Source organism: Lactuca virosa, chromosome 4 (assembly GCF_052849685.1).
Source record: "Lactuca virosa cultivar CGN04683 chromosome 4, Lactuca_virosa_CGN04683_v6, whole genome shotgun sequence".
Taxonomy (NCBI): Eukaryota; Viridiplantae; Streptophyta; class Magnoliopsida; order Asterales; family Asteraceae; genus Lactuca; species Lactuca virosa.
Window position 1 is genome coordinate 181,576,050 of NC_136429.1, and position 18,484 is coordinate 181,594,533.

At 34.5% G+C, this 18,484-nt stretch overlaps 1 protein-coding gene across 2 annotated transcripts; it reads left to right on the forward strand.

Moving 5' to 3' along the window:
* The first annotated feature begins 1,453 nt into the window (after positions 1–1,453).
* Positions 1,454–3,943, forward strand: LOC145107787 (calcium-dependent mitochondrial ATP-magnesium/phosphate carrier protein 2-like). Of its 2 annotated transcripts, none has more exons than XM_079044738.1 (4): positions 1,454–2,309; positions 2,458–3,237; positions 3,337–3,427; positions 3,511–3,943. In XM_079044738.1, exons 1-4 carry the CDS (start codon positions 1,859–1,861, stop codon positions 3,563–3,565), a joined length of 1,377 nt encoding a protein of 458 aa, XP_078900864.1. In that variant the 5' UTR covers positions 1,454–1,858; the 3' UTR covers positions 3,566–3,943. The 2 variants fall into 2 exon arrangements, with proteins under 2 accessions (XP_078900864.1, XP_078900863.1); XM_079044737.1 differs by having other exon boundaries at positions 1,456–2,309; positions 3,504–3,943.
* The last annotated feature ends 14,541 nt before the right edge of the window (positions 3,944–18,484 follow it).

Genomic DNA, 18,484 nt, shown 5'->3' on the forward strand with positions numbered 1-18,484 from the left:
TTTGAAAAGCTTTAAAAGAATATTTGATATTAAATTCCATCGTCCAGCACGTTACGGCAGAAACTATAAAAATATAAAATAAAGTTGATCGACACAACTATTTAGGAAGAAGACATACAAAAATAAGATTTGAAAGAGTATATTGATTGGTATAATACATAAATAACAATTAATTTAAATAATAAAATGTAATATTAATAAAAACAAAAACTATAATAAATTATGTAAAAGGCCAAAAGCATAAATTTAAAATGTAATAAAAGACGAAAATTATAATTTATAAAATACTAATAACTTAAAAAATTATGAGAAGTGAAAAGTGAAAACCATGAGATAAAAATTAATTTATGGGTAAGGAATATAAAAACAAATGAAGTTTAAGGATACTAAATGAATGGTAAATATGTATGTATGACTCACTTTCTTTTTTTTGGGAACAATAAATCTAATTTAATTTTAAAGTATTTCTAAATTCACTTAGACGAGATACTTTAAATATAATATTATTTATAAAAGTATTTATAATATTTTTATCATAATATTACAATTTTTAAATTTTTTAAAATGTTAATGATATTTTATTTAAATATTACGAATAGAATAATTTGTATTCATTATTAATAATATTCTTGTTTGAATATTAAAAAATAAAGACGGTGATTTTTTTAACATTTTTATGTCAAAGTTGATGAAAATCACTCACATAAAAGAAATCTGAAGTTTTTTTTGAGTTTTTTCTATTAGTCTTTTTGGCATCCGAAATATATGGTCAAATAATAGGGGTAACAATTGATGATATAACACGACAAAAATAAACAACACGAATCGAAATTGAAACAAAACTGAAATTCAAATTTGCGTTTGTGTCGTGTTCGTGTCAAGTATAAAAATAATATGTCGTGTCATGTAATGTTCATGTTCAAAATTCGACACGAAATATATACGATTTAAGATTTGTTGTCGTGTTATGTATGATTAAGTATTAATTAAATACACTAATTGTTATTTTATGTTATCTTTGTCGTGTCGTGTTTTGCTTGTCGTTTTTAATTGTGTCATATTCGTATTAAATCAATGCCATGTTATGTCATACAAAAAGACGATATGATTGTCCGATTTGTCATCCCTACCAAAAACACATATACGTGGCACACAAAAATAAACTCGTTTTGCATTTCGTTACAAATGCATATTTATGTATATCTTGATATTGTTACGAAGTATGTCAATATGATATAAGTTAAGATTAAGTATGTTTTTATAAATACATCTTTCAATCTTGTGATACAACAACCATTGGCATAAAGTATAAACATACGAATAATGGAATATACCATGGTTTTGTAACCTCTAAAATATAACATTATTTATAACAAAATCCCCTCTCAAAAATATTTTTCGTGAATTAAAAATAAAAATCTCCTTTCCATAAAAGATTCTTGATCAAAAATTTCGCACACACAGATAACGCGTAGTATAATTTACTCTAACAATCGTCACCTTCGTTTCCCCCATTTCTCGCTTTTTCTCTCTCACACGCACTGATGTGTGTGTGTGGAGGTTTCTTTGAACGATTTCAACATACACCCTGTATTATCGGGTCTTTCCACCCCACTCACTTTAACCCCCTGGCCTCTCTCATGCGCCATTAACAAAAGCTCCACAATTTTGACCCGGAAAGATTGAGCCCTTACTTTGAATCGATTGGGTCAAGTTATCGGTTAACTTTCAAAGAATCTTCCAATATTATATCTACTGTATGCGTTTTGATTTCTTGGAACCTAATTCCACATATAGATCTTTTCCCTTATAGCAATTTTGGGATATGTTTTCGAGTAATTGAGGGTTTATTTCTTTGATGGCATCATCTGCGATTAAGCATGTCGGAGATCACCACCGGCGTCCATCTTCCGCCAGGGACTTACCGGCGGGATGCTGTAATCCTGTCAAGGAGCAGGGACCGGTGACAATCGAACATGTGTTATTGGCTTTGAGAGAGACAAAAGACGAGAGAGAATCACGATTTCGGGGGTTGTTTAATTTCTTCGATACATCAAACGCAGGGTACTTGGATTCTGTGCAGATCGAGGTAGGGCTATCGGCGATGCAAATTCCGGCGGATTACAAGTACGCGAAAGAGTTACTTAGGGTTTGCGATGCAAATAGGGATGGGAGAGTTGATTATCAGGAGTTCAGAAGGTACATGGATGACAAGGAGCTTGAGCTTTATCGTATTTTCCAAGCCATTGATGTCGAACATAATGGTTGCATTTTGCCGGAAGAACTTTATGATGCTCTCGTTAAGGCTGGTATTCTACCATACTTCCCCCTTTTATCTTCTCTGCAATTTACTTCCATTTTTCCATGAAGTTCATAATTCTGTAATCAACAAGAACAAATTCAAACACCCTTCGAGTTGTCTTCCTCTTATTAGCCATGGCAGCTTTTCTTTTGCAGGGATAGAACTTGACGATGACGAACTAGCAAGCTTCGTGGAGCGAGTTGACAAGGACAACAATGGCATCATAACTTTCGAAGAATGGAGAGACTTTCTTCTTCTCTATCCCCACGAAGCAACTATCGAGAACATTTACCAATACTGGGAAAGAGTTTATCTTGTAGACATCGGAGAACAACCTGTAATTCCGGCAGGCATGAACAAACATGTTCCCGCCAGCAAGTACCTGATCGCAGGTGGGGTTGCCGGAGCTGCTTCCCGTACAGCCACCGCTCCTCTTGATCGCCTAAAAGTCCTCCTCCAAGTCCAAACCTCAAACGCATCAATTGCATCCGCAGTCAAGAACATATGGAAAGAAGGTGGGGTTTTATCTTTCTTCAGAGGTAATGGACTAAACGTTGTTAAAGTCGCCCCTGAAAGCGCTATAAAGTTTTACACTTACGAAATGTTGAAGAACTTCATCGGAGGGGAAGAAGGTCAGGGCGATATCGGAACGTCCGGTCGTCTTCTCGCCGGCGGTATGGCCGGAGCTGTTGCACAAACAGCGATTTATCCAATGGATTTAGTCAAAACCCGGTTACAAACTTTCGCTTCTGAAAACACAAAAGTTCCTAGTTTGGGAAAGCTTTCAAAGGACATATGGGTTCATGAAGGACCTCGAGCTTTTTACAGAGGAATTGTACCTTCTCTTTTCGGAATTATTCCTTATGCTGGAATTGATTTAGCTGCTTATGAGACTTTGAAAGAAATGTCAAGAACATACATTCTTGAAGACAGTGGTATGAATATAAATTATCAATATTTCATCTCAATTACACACAACTCACACCCTATTTTGACATGATAATGATGAATCTTTGGTTAATTTTATGATGCAGAACCTGGGCCTTTGGTACAATTAGGTTGTGGGACAGTTTCCGGGGCTCTAGGAGCCACTTTTGTGTACCCGTTGCAGGTTGTCAGAACAAGGTAACTTTGCATTTGCTTTTATCTGACATTCTGTATATGTTGGAGTCTGTGTTGTGTTCTGATACTGTGGTTATAGGATGCAGGCTCAAGCGCCAGGTGGATCGACTGGGTATAAAGGGATGTCTGATGTGTTCATGAGAACGTATCAGAAAGAAGGAATGAGAGGATTCTATAAAGGGCTTTTACCGAATCTTCTTAAAGTTGTTCCAGCAGCTAGTATTACGTATATGGTTTATGAGACGATGAAGAACAGTTTAGATCTTGAATGATTGATTGTATTGTGGTAATTTTGGTGGTACTGACATGATGATGATGATGATGAGAAATAAGAATAAGAATGGTAATTGTAATAGCCATTGTTTGAGTTACATAATAGGTGTTAATTTTGCGGGGGTTTTGTAGGGAGGAGGTATCCTGGAATATCTTGTTCCTGTTGTCTATTTGTTGAGAACTATGTATACTTGCAACTAGGTCATGCCTAAATTCAATACATTACAACTTTCTGATTCTTTTTTACATTGATACATGTTGAATTGTGGAAAGTCTGTCTGTTTTAACTTGTATGTGTTCCATGGTATCTAAAACAAGTTATTCAAGCAAGAAGAAGAAAGAAAGAAAGAAAGACTTGTAGATTCAACAATTATAAGTCAAATGGTTGGAAGTTTAATCATTAATGAATATATGAATATGACCACCATTTAACCTAATCTTTTGTACATCTTGTGTCAATAGTTGGAAGTCTAATAATTCATTCATTGTTAGAGAGGCTGAATTTAAATGAAATGTTATTCGATAATTAAAACCTAGGATATCAAAAGGATTTGTGTTGGACACTTTTCTTAAAAGATTTTTTGACACTAGAATGGACAAACATAGCGTATATGATCAACAAAGAATATTGATAGCATCAATGCCATAAAACTAGCGTATCAATATATACACTCTACAGCTTCTAGGCAAGTTTGAAGGCTTATCTTATAATCCCACTTGAATACTTGATACCCGTGTGAGTTTTAACTGTTAAAGATGATTGATGAAATCTGAATTAACAATAAGAAACAACCATGTATAGGCATGTTGCCTATACGAATAAGTACTTAACCTATTAAGCACATCAGGAAACAACCCTTGGTCTTTAGCATTTAAATTAAGGTGTGATGGTTAGCTATGGTGTAATATTATAAGGTTTATCCAAATAGCATCAAACTTCATTACCCGATACAGTAATTAGATCATTCTTTAATTCGTTAAAGCGTTTTAGCTCTTTGTATTCTATTCCCTACATACCTCAAGCCCTTTTGGGGTGGTTGGACAGAGGGCCTTCGAAACAGCTCGACAGTTCAAAATCATTCAAACTTTACCACCGCTCTACTTTTCTTTTGCTTAACCATCAAGGTAATCTTCATCAACTTTTTCTTTCCATCAATTCTGGTTTCACAACATGCCATTTTCTGGTCGGTTTGACTTCTGACCCATTTTTTAACAATTGTAAAGTGTCACAACCATAAAACCCAATCTCCAAATCGAAACTACAAAGTGTAAAAGCCAACATGCCATTGTTCTCTCTAACTTCAAATCACTTGCAATCACACAATCGATCAATGAAATCTCAAAGCAACATGTTTCAATTAACGGCTCAAGGAGAACGGATCGACAACCATACATCATTAACCATAGAAAAACAAACAATAACAACAGCATACCAAATATCTGTTGTAGATCATGACAACACACCTCAAATAATACAAACTAAAACAAACACAAGACACACACACACACAACTTCAAGAAAACCGCTGGAAGAAAGGCGTCACCTTCCCTTTGCCTGAATGACTTGCCTCTTAGTTTCATCCTCCCTTTCACCTAATCAATCGATCACAAAACAATCGAACCAAGAAGGTTGTTCTTCGCATTCCGAGCACCGCCAAACACGAGCTTCAGCCCCCATAAGCCTTCTTCTTCTTCTTCTTCTTTGGCGACATGTTTGATTCAGAGAGCCGATGGTGATCTCTTCTTACGCCAGTCATGTGAATATATATAACACGGTGGTCGCGGTTGGTAATTTAGTGAAAAGTAGAAAGAGACCGATGTCTATAATGGAATTCTCCTAATGGTCCCCCTTGTCTTTATTCTCAAATTTAACCTTATAATCTTGCACCACTAAACAAAGAAACAAACAAATATATATATATATATATATATATATATATATATATATATATATATATAGAGAGAGAGAGAGAGAGAGAGAGATAGGTTAGGTGTTTTAACTAAGTATTGTGCTATTGTATGCATCAATGTGGGCCAATCAAAATTAAATAATAAAATAAACAAATAAGGGTAAGTTAGTCATTTGTTTAATAACTTCCAAAAATAATCCCTATAATCACGGTATCTCTCCAGTTTAAATTTCGTTCCCCTCTTTATCTAAAAACCGATTCTGAAAACCCTAAATTGAACAAACCCCTCGTTCCACCGATTCCACCATATAGAAACATCGACCCACAAAATTTACCAGACGACCGCCACCATATTCCTGTTTTTACGGTTGCTGAGCACCACCATCATCTTCATCGCAGATAACCACACCATCATCTTCATAGCATACGACCACCATGATGACCCACTTCCTTCCTCATAGCCATCGTTGCCGACGATACCACATCTACCCTCTTCGATCAAAACAAAAGGGAATGACGAACGAGGAAGACAAGAATCCGACCAGAGACCAATACTGATATCAATTCGAAAGTCAAAGGACATGTTAGGGTTTATCTTTTCGTTTTATCGGCAAGGGAGAATCAAAGCCAAATCGAAAATTGGCTCCTGGTACTTTTCTTTTTTCAAATTATCAATGTTACATATAATTGATCTCGTTGATGAAACTTTCCGTAGTTGAAATTGACTCGTAATTGATTTGGATCTGCAATTGATTTCGAATGATAATTCAAAACTCACATAAACCACTGATGACAAACCCAATTTTCCAATCCAGCTTTCTCAGGTATAATCACGCACATAAAACATTCGACAAAATGCATCAATGGTTCGGTGGAGGCAGGGAAGAAGAACCGAAATCAGATGGGTGTTTGGATTGAGACTGTGAAATCAATGGGCAAACAGAAGAAGAAACAAAGGGTTGTTGTTGGCTGGATAATCACAGGTTTCTTAATATTCTTTCTTATTTTGATTGATTTACTGTAAATCGATGAAGTTTAATCGATAGGTTTAGATGAGTTTTTGGGTTTGATTGGTTAAACACAAATCATGGTTGTTTTGGTTGCTTATTTGACAGATGAATGCTTCAACTGAATTGAAAGTTGTTTTCATGCACAACAAGTGCTCGCTAAAATGCTTCAACTGAATGGTATTTCTTTGTTTATAGCATTCTATCAGAAAAGAATGTTTTTTATGATAATCATGAACATATTTTGTTAGAATTCCCCGAATTAATATAATTGGTAAATGAATTCCAATTCTATCATAATAGAATCACGAATTCCAATTATGTTGGAATGAAGTATGAATATTTTCTCACTAATTTATTCATTGTATTTGTTTCTACAGAAGCTGATGCTTGAAGAACGGACCACAAAATTTGAACGACGCCTCTTAGCAACATTATTCTTTTAGAATGTATTAGTGTTTTTATTAGATTTTGATGTTCTTTTTTCCAGATTTGAAAGTGTTTTTAGTTTTATTCTTTAAAAATAAATGTAATTCTTAGCAATTGTTACATGTATTCTATAAGAATTAATGTAATTTTTGTTTTAATTCTTCAATTGATGGTTCGAGAATCTTGTTATTCTACAAAAAATTTTGTTATTTTTGAACATACTCAAACATATTCTGTCAGAATGTCCGAACTAAAAACCTTATAATTTGTAAAATCGGAATTTTAAAATTAATAGAATCTTTGATCCCTTAAAATATGCAAATTTCCTTTATTAAATCTATGTTAACGGACTAAAATACCCTTCTAGTTAAATTAGGTGGTATTTTTCAATTATATTTAATTAAATAATATGTATTAATCACTTTCTTAAAATAAGTAAAATGATTGTTCTACATTTATGCATACGATAACACAATAATTACTTTTAATAGAATAATCTAGGCATATATATATATATATATATATATATATATATATATATATATATATATATATATATATATAGGGTTAGATTATTTTGTTTTCTTATATTTATTGTGTGCTAGAATGCACCAATAGGAATTTAGTAAATTAAATAATTATTTAATTAAATAAATATAGATATTAAATTATTTCCATAATTATATGTATATTAAATGATATCCATAAGTATAATTCTGTTGTTATGGAAACTAATTAAATCCGTCATTAATGTTAGCAATAACATTATTTCAGAATAAATTCGCATCTAGGTTTTTATATATGAGTTCGTATTTTGTTTCAGGATCCAATCACTTAAAATACAATAAAGTTGTATGGAATATGAAGAACAAGAGTATATTCTACTAGAATACACTCTCATTTTGCTGGAAGTTACTCTCATTCTTCTAGATATGAATTCATTCTGAAAGAATATTATTGTTGACATTAATGAATAATTTAATTAGTTTCCATAAAAATGAATTATAAGTATGGATAACATTTAATATACATATAATTAATACTAAATTTTTATTGGTACATTTTAGCACCCAATAGATATGAGAAACATTTGAACCTACATCTATATATATATATATATATATATATATATATATATATATATATATATATATATATATATATATATATGGTTGTCATGTATCTAATCATAGGTATAGAACCATTTAAAACTATATTTATTGTTTTGATTAATAAAATAATATTTTATCATTTCCATTATAACTATTATATTTCTATAAATATTTTTCATCGTATTCTTACTTTCCCAAGATCCTTACGTTACTAAATACTATATTGATACGCAGATTAATACTTCAAAACTTGCATATGTCAACAAAAACGAATATAAATTTCCTTTGCTTTAATAAAAAGATAACTTAAGATTTTAATGAACTTTTATTGGTTATTATATCGATTCAATTTGCAATTATAAAATCTTAGTTTTATATTCATTATTACACTTAGTTGGATTAATATTTTTTAACGTGCAAAAAGATTAACAAAAAACATGAGATATTGAAGAGCCTAAAATAAAAAACGATAGGCCTTAAAATCTATTAAATTTAATCCAAAGTCACTTACTTAATTTAAAGCAAAACTACGTCGTTTTGAAGTGAGTTTAGAACCGGAAAAACCAGAATTTTTTGGTAATTACTTACTACTTAGTGGGTTGAACTTTGAAAATTTTCATATTGATATCCTGATTTTGGGGGACTGTAACTCATTAAATATGAAACCAAAATTGACAAAATTATAGTCTAAAATCATGTACAAACTTTAAACTACACTCTGGAAAAAACCGCATTTAATCCGATTTTAAACGAATGAGATATGCATATGTTAACATTTTCACAGAATACAAAGTACAAAAACAAATAGCTGAAAAATTGAAAATTTTCAGTTTTGATATCCCGACTTCGGGGGACTGTAAATCATTGAATATTAAATCAAAATGACAAAAATTATAGTCTAAACTCATGTAAAATCTCTAAACTATAAGTTGAAAAAAACCACAAGTCAATTCGACTTCAAACGAATTAGATATGCGTGTTTTAAAACTTTCACAGAATACAAAAAAACTGAACAACTAAAAACTTTCAACTTTGATATTTCGACTTTGGAGGACTGTAAGTCAATGAATATAAAACTAAAAATGACAAATTTATAGTCAAATATATACGTTAATTCGTATAATTTTATTTTCATTTTTTATACAATAATACATAAAAGTTAATCTAGATTTGTTAATTATTTAAAACAAAGTCCTAAAAATATTAAAAAATCACTTTGAAGTTAAAAAAATCAGTTTATTTAGATTTTAGTTTATTTTAGTAGTCTGCAGATGTTAAAAAAACATACAGTCTTCTTTTTCAGACTGCAGACGTTTGGTCTACCTCTGCTACTGCAAATATCTACAAATGTGGTCCGCAGACTGCATACATTTTGCCAAAAAAAAAAACAAACAAACATAACCTTAGACAATGAAATGCCTAATGAGAATACTTGACGTTGATTCATTTTAAATATGTAAATATAACAATATATACTTAGGCAATGGAATGCCTAATGAGAATACTCGCGTTGAATCATTTTAAATATATAAATATAACAATAGTTATACTCTTAATAGTTATACTTGAATCAAACCTTTAAAATCAATTTTACATCAACCTAATATAAAAGATTTAATAATCTCAAGGTTAGGTACTATGAATCCACATACAAAGTTAACGGGGTATCGTAACCAAAATCAAGGATACAATAATCCGTAAATTCAAATGAAAAGGTCATAATGACATAAAATTCAAAGCCAAAGGTTTAATGATCCATAATACAAGGCATATGACAAAGGGTTTGTAGCCGTAATCCATAATATATGTTTAACTCGTAATCCAAAAGAAAATGTTTAAATAATTCATAGTCCAAACAAAATAGTTTCCGAAGTCATAAATAGTATGCATAATATATTATCTTCAACCCTTTTCAAAACTAATTAAAAACATGGACTAATGAATAATATGTATTTAAGATATTATAATCATTCAGGAGTAAATATTGAATACAATCAAATAACCTCTGAAATTAGGTTTATTGAAATTACTTACTTCAAAAACTAAAAAAAAAAAAAAAAAAAAAAGGAAAAGTTCGTTAAAGTTGATATTAGCAACAAAATGGAGGAGAATAATAAAAGGTGAATATAGATGTGTAGTTTGGACCACCAAACTCGGCATAATAATCATCCAATTGGAAGAATCTTGATGGGCGTCTTAACCAATTTATTAGTGGGACGACACATGTTTTTTAATACCTAAATCTACTAAAGATTTAGACATATATTACTTTCCATTAAAAAAGAAGGGAGAAAGATATAACTTAATTGTTGGGATCATATGAATTCAATAATAGACGTATCACTATTCAGTTTTATAACTTTTTGATGGTTAAATTTAAAAACATTTTTAATAAGGGATAATGACTTAAAATGATAATATATTTTTTTGATTCGTACACATTTAGTTCTTTTTTTTTTTATTATTATTTTTCTTATTGAACTTGATGAATTGCTCAAAAAACATTATTATGACCTATTATCAGAGATTTAGCCAGTTTCCGACATATTTGTCAGCTCCAACTAGACTTCAGTCATCGTCTCCAACGAGCCTCTGGCCAAAAATCTAAAATAATTTAATTTTTGATTTTTAGATCAAGAACACATATATACACAATGTTGTCTATTTTCAAGAACATAAGTCCATAAGTCGTTTGGGTTCTTCATATTGTTGTCTATTTTTAGTTCTAATAAAGAATACACATTGTTGTCTATATTCAGATCTAGTTTAGCCTATTTTTGGTTTGTGTATGTGTTCTTCATATTTTGATTTTTAGATAAATAACACACACATCATATTTGGTTTCGTCTCGATTTATGGCATATTTTGTTTCGATTTATGAACTCATAACTCAAATCCAAACACACACACACACTCGAATCTGAAATGGAGTTCATACAAGAAATATGGCATTTATGGGTTTTTGATGACGAATTTGAAATGGAGTTCATACAAGAAATCAAGCTGTGGGATTTTTGTGTTTCAGATTAAGAACCCTCACAGAGTCGTGCTTATTCATGTTATGGGTTTTCAGATTTGTCGTGGATCATCATGTTTTACATACCGTGTTCTTGAATTCAAAGTTTGTTCCATCGTGTTTTAAATCAAAGTGTTATTCTAGATCTGATGTTCATAGGTCTTCAACCTACAACCCATATCTGATGTTAGAGCATGAACACATACAAGTGAACACTTCTGGAAATCGTTTGAAATCTAGGAAGAAGATTAACACTATGAAGATCTACAAACCTTGAAGATCATTTAATTTTTGGAAATAATATGAGCATACACATACATCGATTTTTGTTCAATAACACACACATCGATTTTTCTTCAAGAACTGACACATGTTATCAAAAGTTAAACAAGAACACGATGCTTTAATTGATTTTAAATACCAAAATATGATGTGTGCATGTGTGTTCTTGAGTTTTTTATTTGAAAATTGTAATATAATGTGATGTGTATGTGTTCTTGAGTTGATCTAAAAATTAAAATGTAACGCCTCATTTTCGCCTAACAAGTATAAACGACTGATTACGTAAAATAGACATTTTGATAGAACATTAGGATAAATAGTCTTGATAAAAGTTGTACTAGTCATAAAAGAGAGAGTGTGCATATAGAGAACGTCCAAATCCAACTTCTTATGAGGAAGTTATGATTTTTAGAAATTTCAGCTTAGCAGTGTACGACACAGAAACCAAAATGGAGATCGGTCGATTGTTGGGAAAAACAATCTAAACGAGAGTTGAAGATCTCATCAATATAATTTCGTCGATATAAAGATAGTCGAGAACGGAATTCATATGAGAGAGTTATGATTTTTATATGGGCTTTAACAGTCTAAGCTTGTTAAAAATATAGATTTAAAAATAAAGTGAGAATTAGCCGACAGAGTCTAAATGAAAGTTGTAGATCTCGTCGATATCTACGTGTGGATATAAAGAACGTCGAAAATGGAGCTCGTATGAAGTAGTTATAGAATTTACAAAAATCCGAAAATCTCACGCGTACGCGTGGCGCGCAAAGACAGCCTGACGCGGCCTACCACGTTTTTGCCACGTGTCACCCTCTGACTGAATCCACGACACGCATCTGCGGTGTAAATCATGCACCCCCTACTATAAATAGATGTCTTTGGTTCCTTTCATTTCTCACTCTTTCCTCACACTCTCTTCACTCCACACTCTTTTGAGACCACCCAACCCTCGAGTCCGACCTTTTTGGGTTTTTGGAGTGCTTTAGCGAAGCTCTGAGTCAATGGGTCGGGAAAATAGAAGTGCTCGGTATCGAAGCCCTGCCTGCAATCTTCCTGGTTTTCGCTAGCATTCGTGTAAGTTAAGCTACGCTTCTAGTGTAACTTATATTTATATTCATAGTCATTGTTATGAATGTATAAATAATATTTATCAGTAATTCCAGTTATAATACTGATTGATATACTTATGGGAAAGATGTCTAGAATGGTCATGTTGGCTTGGTTGTTGGATTTCAGAAAGGCTATACGTCGAAATGATCATGCCTCCCAACTATCCAGCCTGACTGATCCTTATTTAAAATAACTCACAGTATTCATTGGGACTAGTGAAAGATATAGCTTTCATTACCAGATTGTCATATCGGTTAATAAGTTATAGTATTATAGGTTAATACTTGTTAGGCGCGTTACCCGCCAGTTGGATCGCCAGTAGGATCACCCAGATAACTGTCAATCGTCTGAGTAATTGTCAATGTGAGTTATCTCACTATACTGTGTATTATAATACATATCCATGTGTGATAGGATATAGGAGCTAGTAGAGTAGAGCTTATAGTATAGCCTCTATGTGCCTAATGTTAGTGTATTCGAAGCTAGTATAGTAGAAAGTATAGTCGCTACGTGTATGTATTAGTAGAGCCTAAATGTGTAGTCTCTATATGTGTAATATCGTTATGTATGTCGGGCGGGGCCCATTATGTATGTATACTGGGTGGGGGTCGTCATGTAGATTGGGGCAGGACCCATTAGGTAGTTTGGGTGGGACCCATTTTTAAGTAGGTTGGGCGGGGCCAATTGTGTAGTTTAGGTGGGGGCCCGTTTATATGCTTAGTGGGCGGGGCCGGATATATGTATTGTGGTATATGGTATTTTAGGAAACTCAGTAAGCCTCATACTTACCCAGTTGAATAAAAATGTTTTTTGAGGTACTTCAGTGATTCGTAAGAAGGGCAAGGTTCAATTGTACACGCGCACATTCGCAACATGTTTCCGCCATTGTAATTATGCTATGATATATTTAATAAAAAAATGATGAAAAATTTGGGTTGAAAATGGGGACGTTACAAGTTGGTATCAGAGCCTTGGTTTGAGAGAATAGGATGAACTCGTGTGATTCCAGACTCAAACTGAGGACTTGAATATCTTAACAAATGTTTTTAAGAAAAAGAACTTTATTCAAAAGAAAAGAATGTGATGCGTGCCGTCAGTCAAAGCTTAGAAAGGAAAGTGATTGCCAAAATATACATGTTGTTATTACTGGAATAGTACCCGACGGGAACAAGCGGGTAGCGGTTCCAAAAAATTAAGAATCAGAACCTTTCTCAATCGTAGGGGTGGACGTGGTAGCGGTGGCGGTGACATATGTTGTGTTGGTCGTGGCAACGATGGTGGTGGTTATGACGGTGAAAGTGGTCGTAACAGAAGGGGTGGAGGTGGAGGTGGTGATTGTTGTGGAGGTGGTGACAAAACAGGTGGTGGAGATGGCGATGGTTATGGAGGTGGTGGGGATGGCAGAGGTATGATGGTGGTGGTGGCAGTTGTGGTGACGTTGAAGGTGGTGGGGATATGTTATTGTTGTGGTGGGGGTGGCAGAGATATTGGAGGTGTGGTGGTGGTTGGGGTGGTGATGTGGAAGGTGGTGGTGGTGACACTGGGAAAGGTGGTCATGATTGTGTTAGCAGAAAGGGTGGTGATGGGCTAGTGGTGATGATGGTGGTGGCGATGGCAGAGGTGGTGGTGGTAGTGATTGAGGAGGTGATAATGGTGGACAAGGGGGTAGTAAGATGCCATTATGTTTAAAAACGAAAGTGGTATGTTATTATGGGTTAAAGTTGAAAGTAGAACGTTATTATGGGTTAAAAATGAAAGTAGGATGCTATTATGGTTTAAAGTTGAAAGTAAGATGTCATTATGGGTTAAAAATGAAAGTAAGATGGTATTATTGGTTATAAATGAAAGTTGGATTCTGTTATGGGTTATAAATTAAAGTAGGAAGCTATTATAGGTTAAAGTTGAAAGTAAGATGTATGTGTGGGTGTACATGTAGGTACCGGTGGTTTGGTTACGGGTTGACAGATATAAGGATTTAGGATAAGGTAGGATGTATGTGTGGGTTTATAGGTAGGGATATATAGCTGTTGTAGTGAGGGTGGGGATGAGGGTGGGATGGGGTGGGGTGTACAGGTTAGGGGTGGTGGCTTGTGGTGGCTTATGTCTTACGCTTCTTGCTTATGGCGTAACGCTTATGGATTAAAGATTAGGGCTTATGACTTATGGCTTAAGGCTTTTTGTTTGTGGCTTAGCGATAAATGTTTATGATATTAGGATTATACTCAGGTAATGGCTTGAATCTTATGACGTGGGGCTTAAAGCAATGGCATATGGCATAAGGCATACATATGATTGATGACTTAGGGCTTAGGGCATATGACTTATGGCATAAGGTGTGTGGCGTGTGGCTTAAGGATTGAGACTTATGGGCTATAGGTTAGAACTTATCACTTATGACGTATGGATTAGGGCTTATGTCTTATGGCTAAGGGCTTAAGGCGTGGAACTAATATTTTACGACTTATAACTTATTGATTATTGTTTATGGCTTATAGATGATGGTTTATGACTTATTGATTATGGCTTAGGACATAGGGATTGGGGCACACGACTTAATGCTTAGTGATTATGGCATATGACTTATAATGTATGGATTAGGTATTATGGCTTATAGTTTATGTATTAATGTTAAAGTCTTACTGCTTAAGGTTTAAGGCATAAGGCTTAGTGCTTAGGCCAAAATCCCTAAGCTCTAAGCCATATATACATAATCCATAAGCCTTACGCTATAAGCAAGAAGCCCTAAAACCTAAACCATAAGACTTAATCCATAATCATTAGGCCATACCTACCTACACCCATACCCCCACACGCCCATAACTATGCGCCCATTCTTACAAGCCCATGTTGATGCCTACCCCTGTTAACCTCCACCTCACACCCAATTCCACACTACACACCTTATACACATCCAATCATTGCCTTATATATTCCACACCAATGTAATGCCAGTAATCTTTCGTATGTGCCATGTCAGTTTTGCAAATACATTTTACATCGATGCAATATGAATACATTTTCAAAAGTGGTCAATGCTGACACATGAACAAATAATTAAGACCCCATCCCCACACCACCACGTCCCTATCCACACCCACACCCCACGCCTACCCATCCTCACCCCATATAAATTACATCACCCACATACACCCACCCTAACCCCTACCCTCATACTTATACACATGCTTATCCCAAGCCTAACCCCAAGCCCCACCTTACATCACCCACCCACACCCATAAACGTTACTCTCTCTATATAGGGTTTAAATTTCATCATCATATTTGACTCTTCAAGTTTGAGTTTATATATACCTTGAGGTTGTTCAACTATAAAATTAACTACAATTTAAAATTCCATAGCTAAATATGATCAATTATAAATATATAATATCATAAAGTTATAAAAAAATAATCTTTATGTTTGAAAATTAAATAACTTTAGAATTTTTTTCACTACAAAAAAACTCCCCCCAAAAAACATAAACCTTAATTTGATAACGATTTCAAATTTTAATTTTAAAAAATTTCGCTTAAATAAACCGCCTTCCATATATTCCCTTAAAAACATAAACCCTTATTTGAGACTCATACGAGTTATTGCTTCCCTTTTCTTATTGTTCAACTGAAAACTTGTCATTGTTTTCAGAAAATTGACATAAAACATTTTTAATTATTAATCTAAGTTTGCAACTATGCATCTGATTATAAACTGGATGCTTTTGCTCTCCCCCAACACCATCATCTTCGATTCTACCCGTTCTTGCCCCCATTATCACCGATTCAGTAAAGAATTCAGAATCCATCTCGATCAAACCCTACCTGAATGGAAGGACTAGTACTTTTGTTACAAACCCCTACAAATCTTCTCAAAAACCATCCCAACCCTCCCAAGATGAAGCCGAAAACCACCATCAACCACCACCCAATCGAAACCCTACCAGAGTTAACTCCGACCACAATATACCACTTGTAACATCCCAAAAAATACAAAAAATTTTAAACTTTTTAAAACGGCCCATTTACTAAAGAAGTATTTACAAAACCATTGTTTCCAAAACATTATTTAAAATCAGAGTCTCCCAAGATCCAATCATTCAAAAAACCAAGGATGTGTACGGTCACACATTCGCCTTGCCACAATCATGTGAAGCACCTGAAACAATAAGCTGAAATTGTAAGCATGAAGCTTAGTGAGTTCCCTTAAAGTACCACCACACAAACAAATAACATATATAATCAAGCATGTAGGGTCCAATCAACCATCGGGTTGGAATACCCCAGGCCCAGTCAACCTCCGGGTCCAGTCATCCTCGGGATGGAATACCCCAGGTTGGAATGTCAAAATACAATGGGTCCAGTCAACCATCAGGTTGGAAACCCCACACCTAGTCAACCATCGATTTGGTATGCCAATATACAACGGGTCCAATCATCCTCGGGATGGAATACCCTCGGGCCCAATCAACCATCGGGTTGGAATGCCCTCGGTCTGTTGGCTCACACACATAGCAGTAAAGCCTCAACCAGCAACCAAAATATGAGCACATATAACAGATAAACATATAATCAATCAACAGAAAATCATACAGATCTACAGATCACTAAGCATAACATTATCGTATATACCAGGATGCAGATCTAACAGATCACTACAACACGATAACATACTATCACATAACATGATATCTAATCCAATGGGCAGACCTTGGTGCCTTAGACCCGTAACTACAGTGAGGAAGACTCACCTCTCGATCTGATCAATAGATAATGAGGTCCTGACTCCTAATCTTAGCTCTAACTGACACTTATCCATCCAAAATACCAATTCTCAAACACCATCCAAAATACCCAAGATACCCCTTGGTCAAAGTCAATGTCAAACTGGTCAAAATCCATAAGTCAACTGAGTCAACCTAGCCGAGTCAACCATGTTGAGTCAACTCAGCCGAGTCGACACAGAACACGTACGTGGGGCGTACACTGAAGGTACGCTGGGCGTACTCAAGCATTGACTACCATCGGGTTGGTTGACCACGTACGCGCTGCGTACTCAGATTACGCAGGGCGTACACCCAGTCTTCCCAAAAACACATTAAGAGCTTAATGCCTTAAGCGCTTAAGTACAACTTCCAGACACAAGGCCAAATCATCCTCAAGAGTCATAAAGTTTCCAACTTTATGATTTTGCATGTCCATTAAGTGCTTAACTCAACATCTTAATACATTAAGACCTTCTAAAGAATGCATGAATCAAAACCAACCATTAAGATCCCATTTTTATGACTCAATACCCCTCCTAAGGTTTGAAAGGACGACTTAATGGGTCAAGAACATGCCATACTCAACAATATCCATTTTGGGACAAAACGTGACTTAAAAGAGTGAAATGTCTAGATTTACAAGATGGAGTGGTAAAGTTGAAAGCTTTATACCTCTTGGAGGTTGCAAATAAGGAGAAAACTTCAGATCCAAATTGTTTCCCAATCTCCAAGCTCTCCACACCACTCTTCTCTTCTTCAAGTACACCTCTAATAACTCCAAAGGCTCCAAAATGCTCTCTTTCTCTTAGGGTTTGCTTGGGGATCGATTTCACAGAAGGAGGCTGAATAAGAATGAGATGTGAGGCTATAATGATGCTTAAATATGAGCCAAACCTTAACAATTAGGGTTTTCATGAACCTTACATACGCCTTGCATACGAGGTGTACGCCCATCGTACTAAGGCTCGCCTTAGTACGCTTAGATGCTGTTTGTTTTTTGGAAAAAACCTCTTCAAACCTCTTATTGCTACGCGGCGCAGCACACGCGCAACACTTTTCATCTCGCAGCTGTTTGTTTTTTAGAAGTCTTCAGATTAAAAAACCTTTTCGCGTGTTCTTCTTGGCGCAGCACTTGTTTTGCCTCTTCCTACCTCTTCCA

Excerpts from the sequence above, each read along its gene's own strand:
- LOC145107787 (XM_079044737.1), top strand. The coding sequence starts at position 1,859 with ATGGCATCATCTGCGATTAAGCATGTCGGAGATCACCACCGGCGTCCA. Across the intron at positions 2,310-2,457 it reads TGATGCTCTCGTTAAGGCTG|GGATAGAACTTGACGATGAC; the intron begins GTATTCTACCAT and ends TTTCTTTTGCAG. Across the intron at positions 3,428-3,503 it reads TTGCAGGTTGTCAGAACAAG|GATGCAGGCTCAAGCGCCAG; the intron begins GTAACTTTGCAT and ends CTGTGGTTATAG.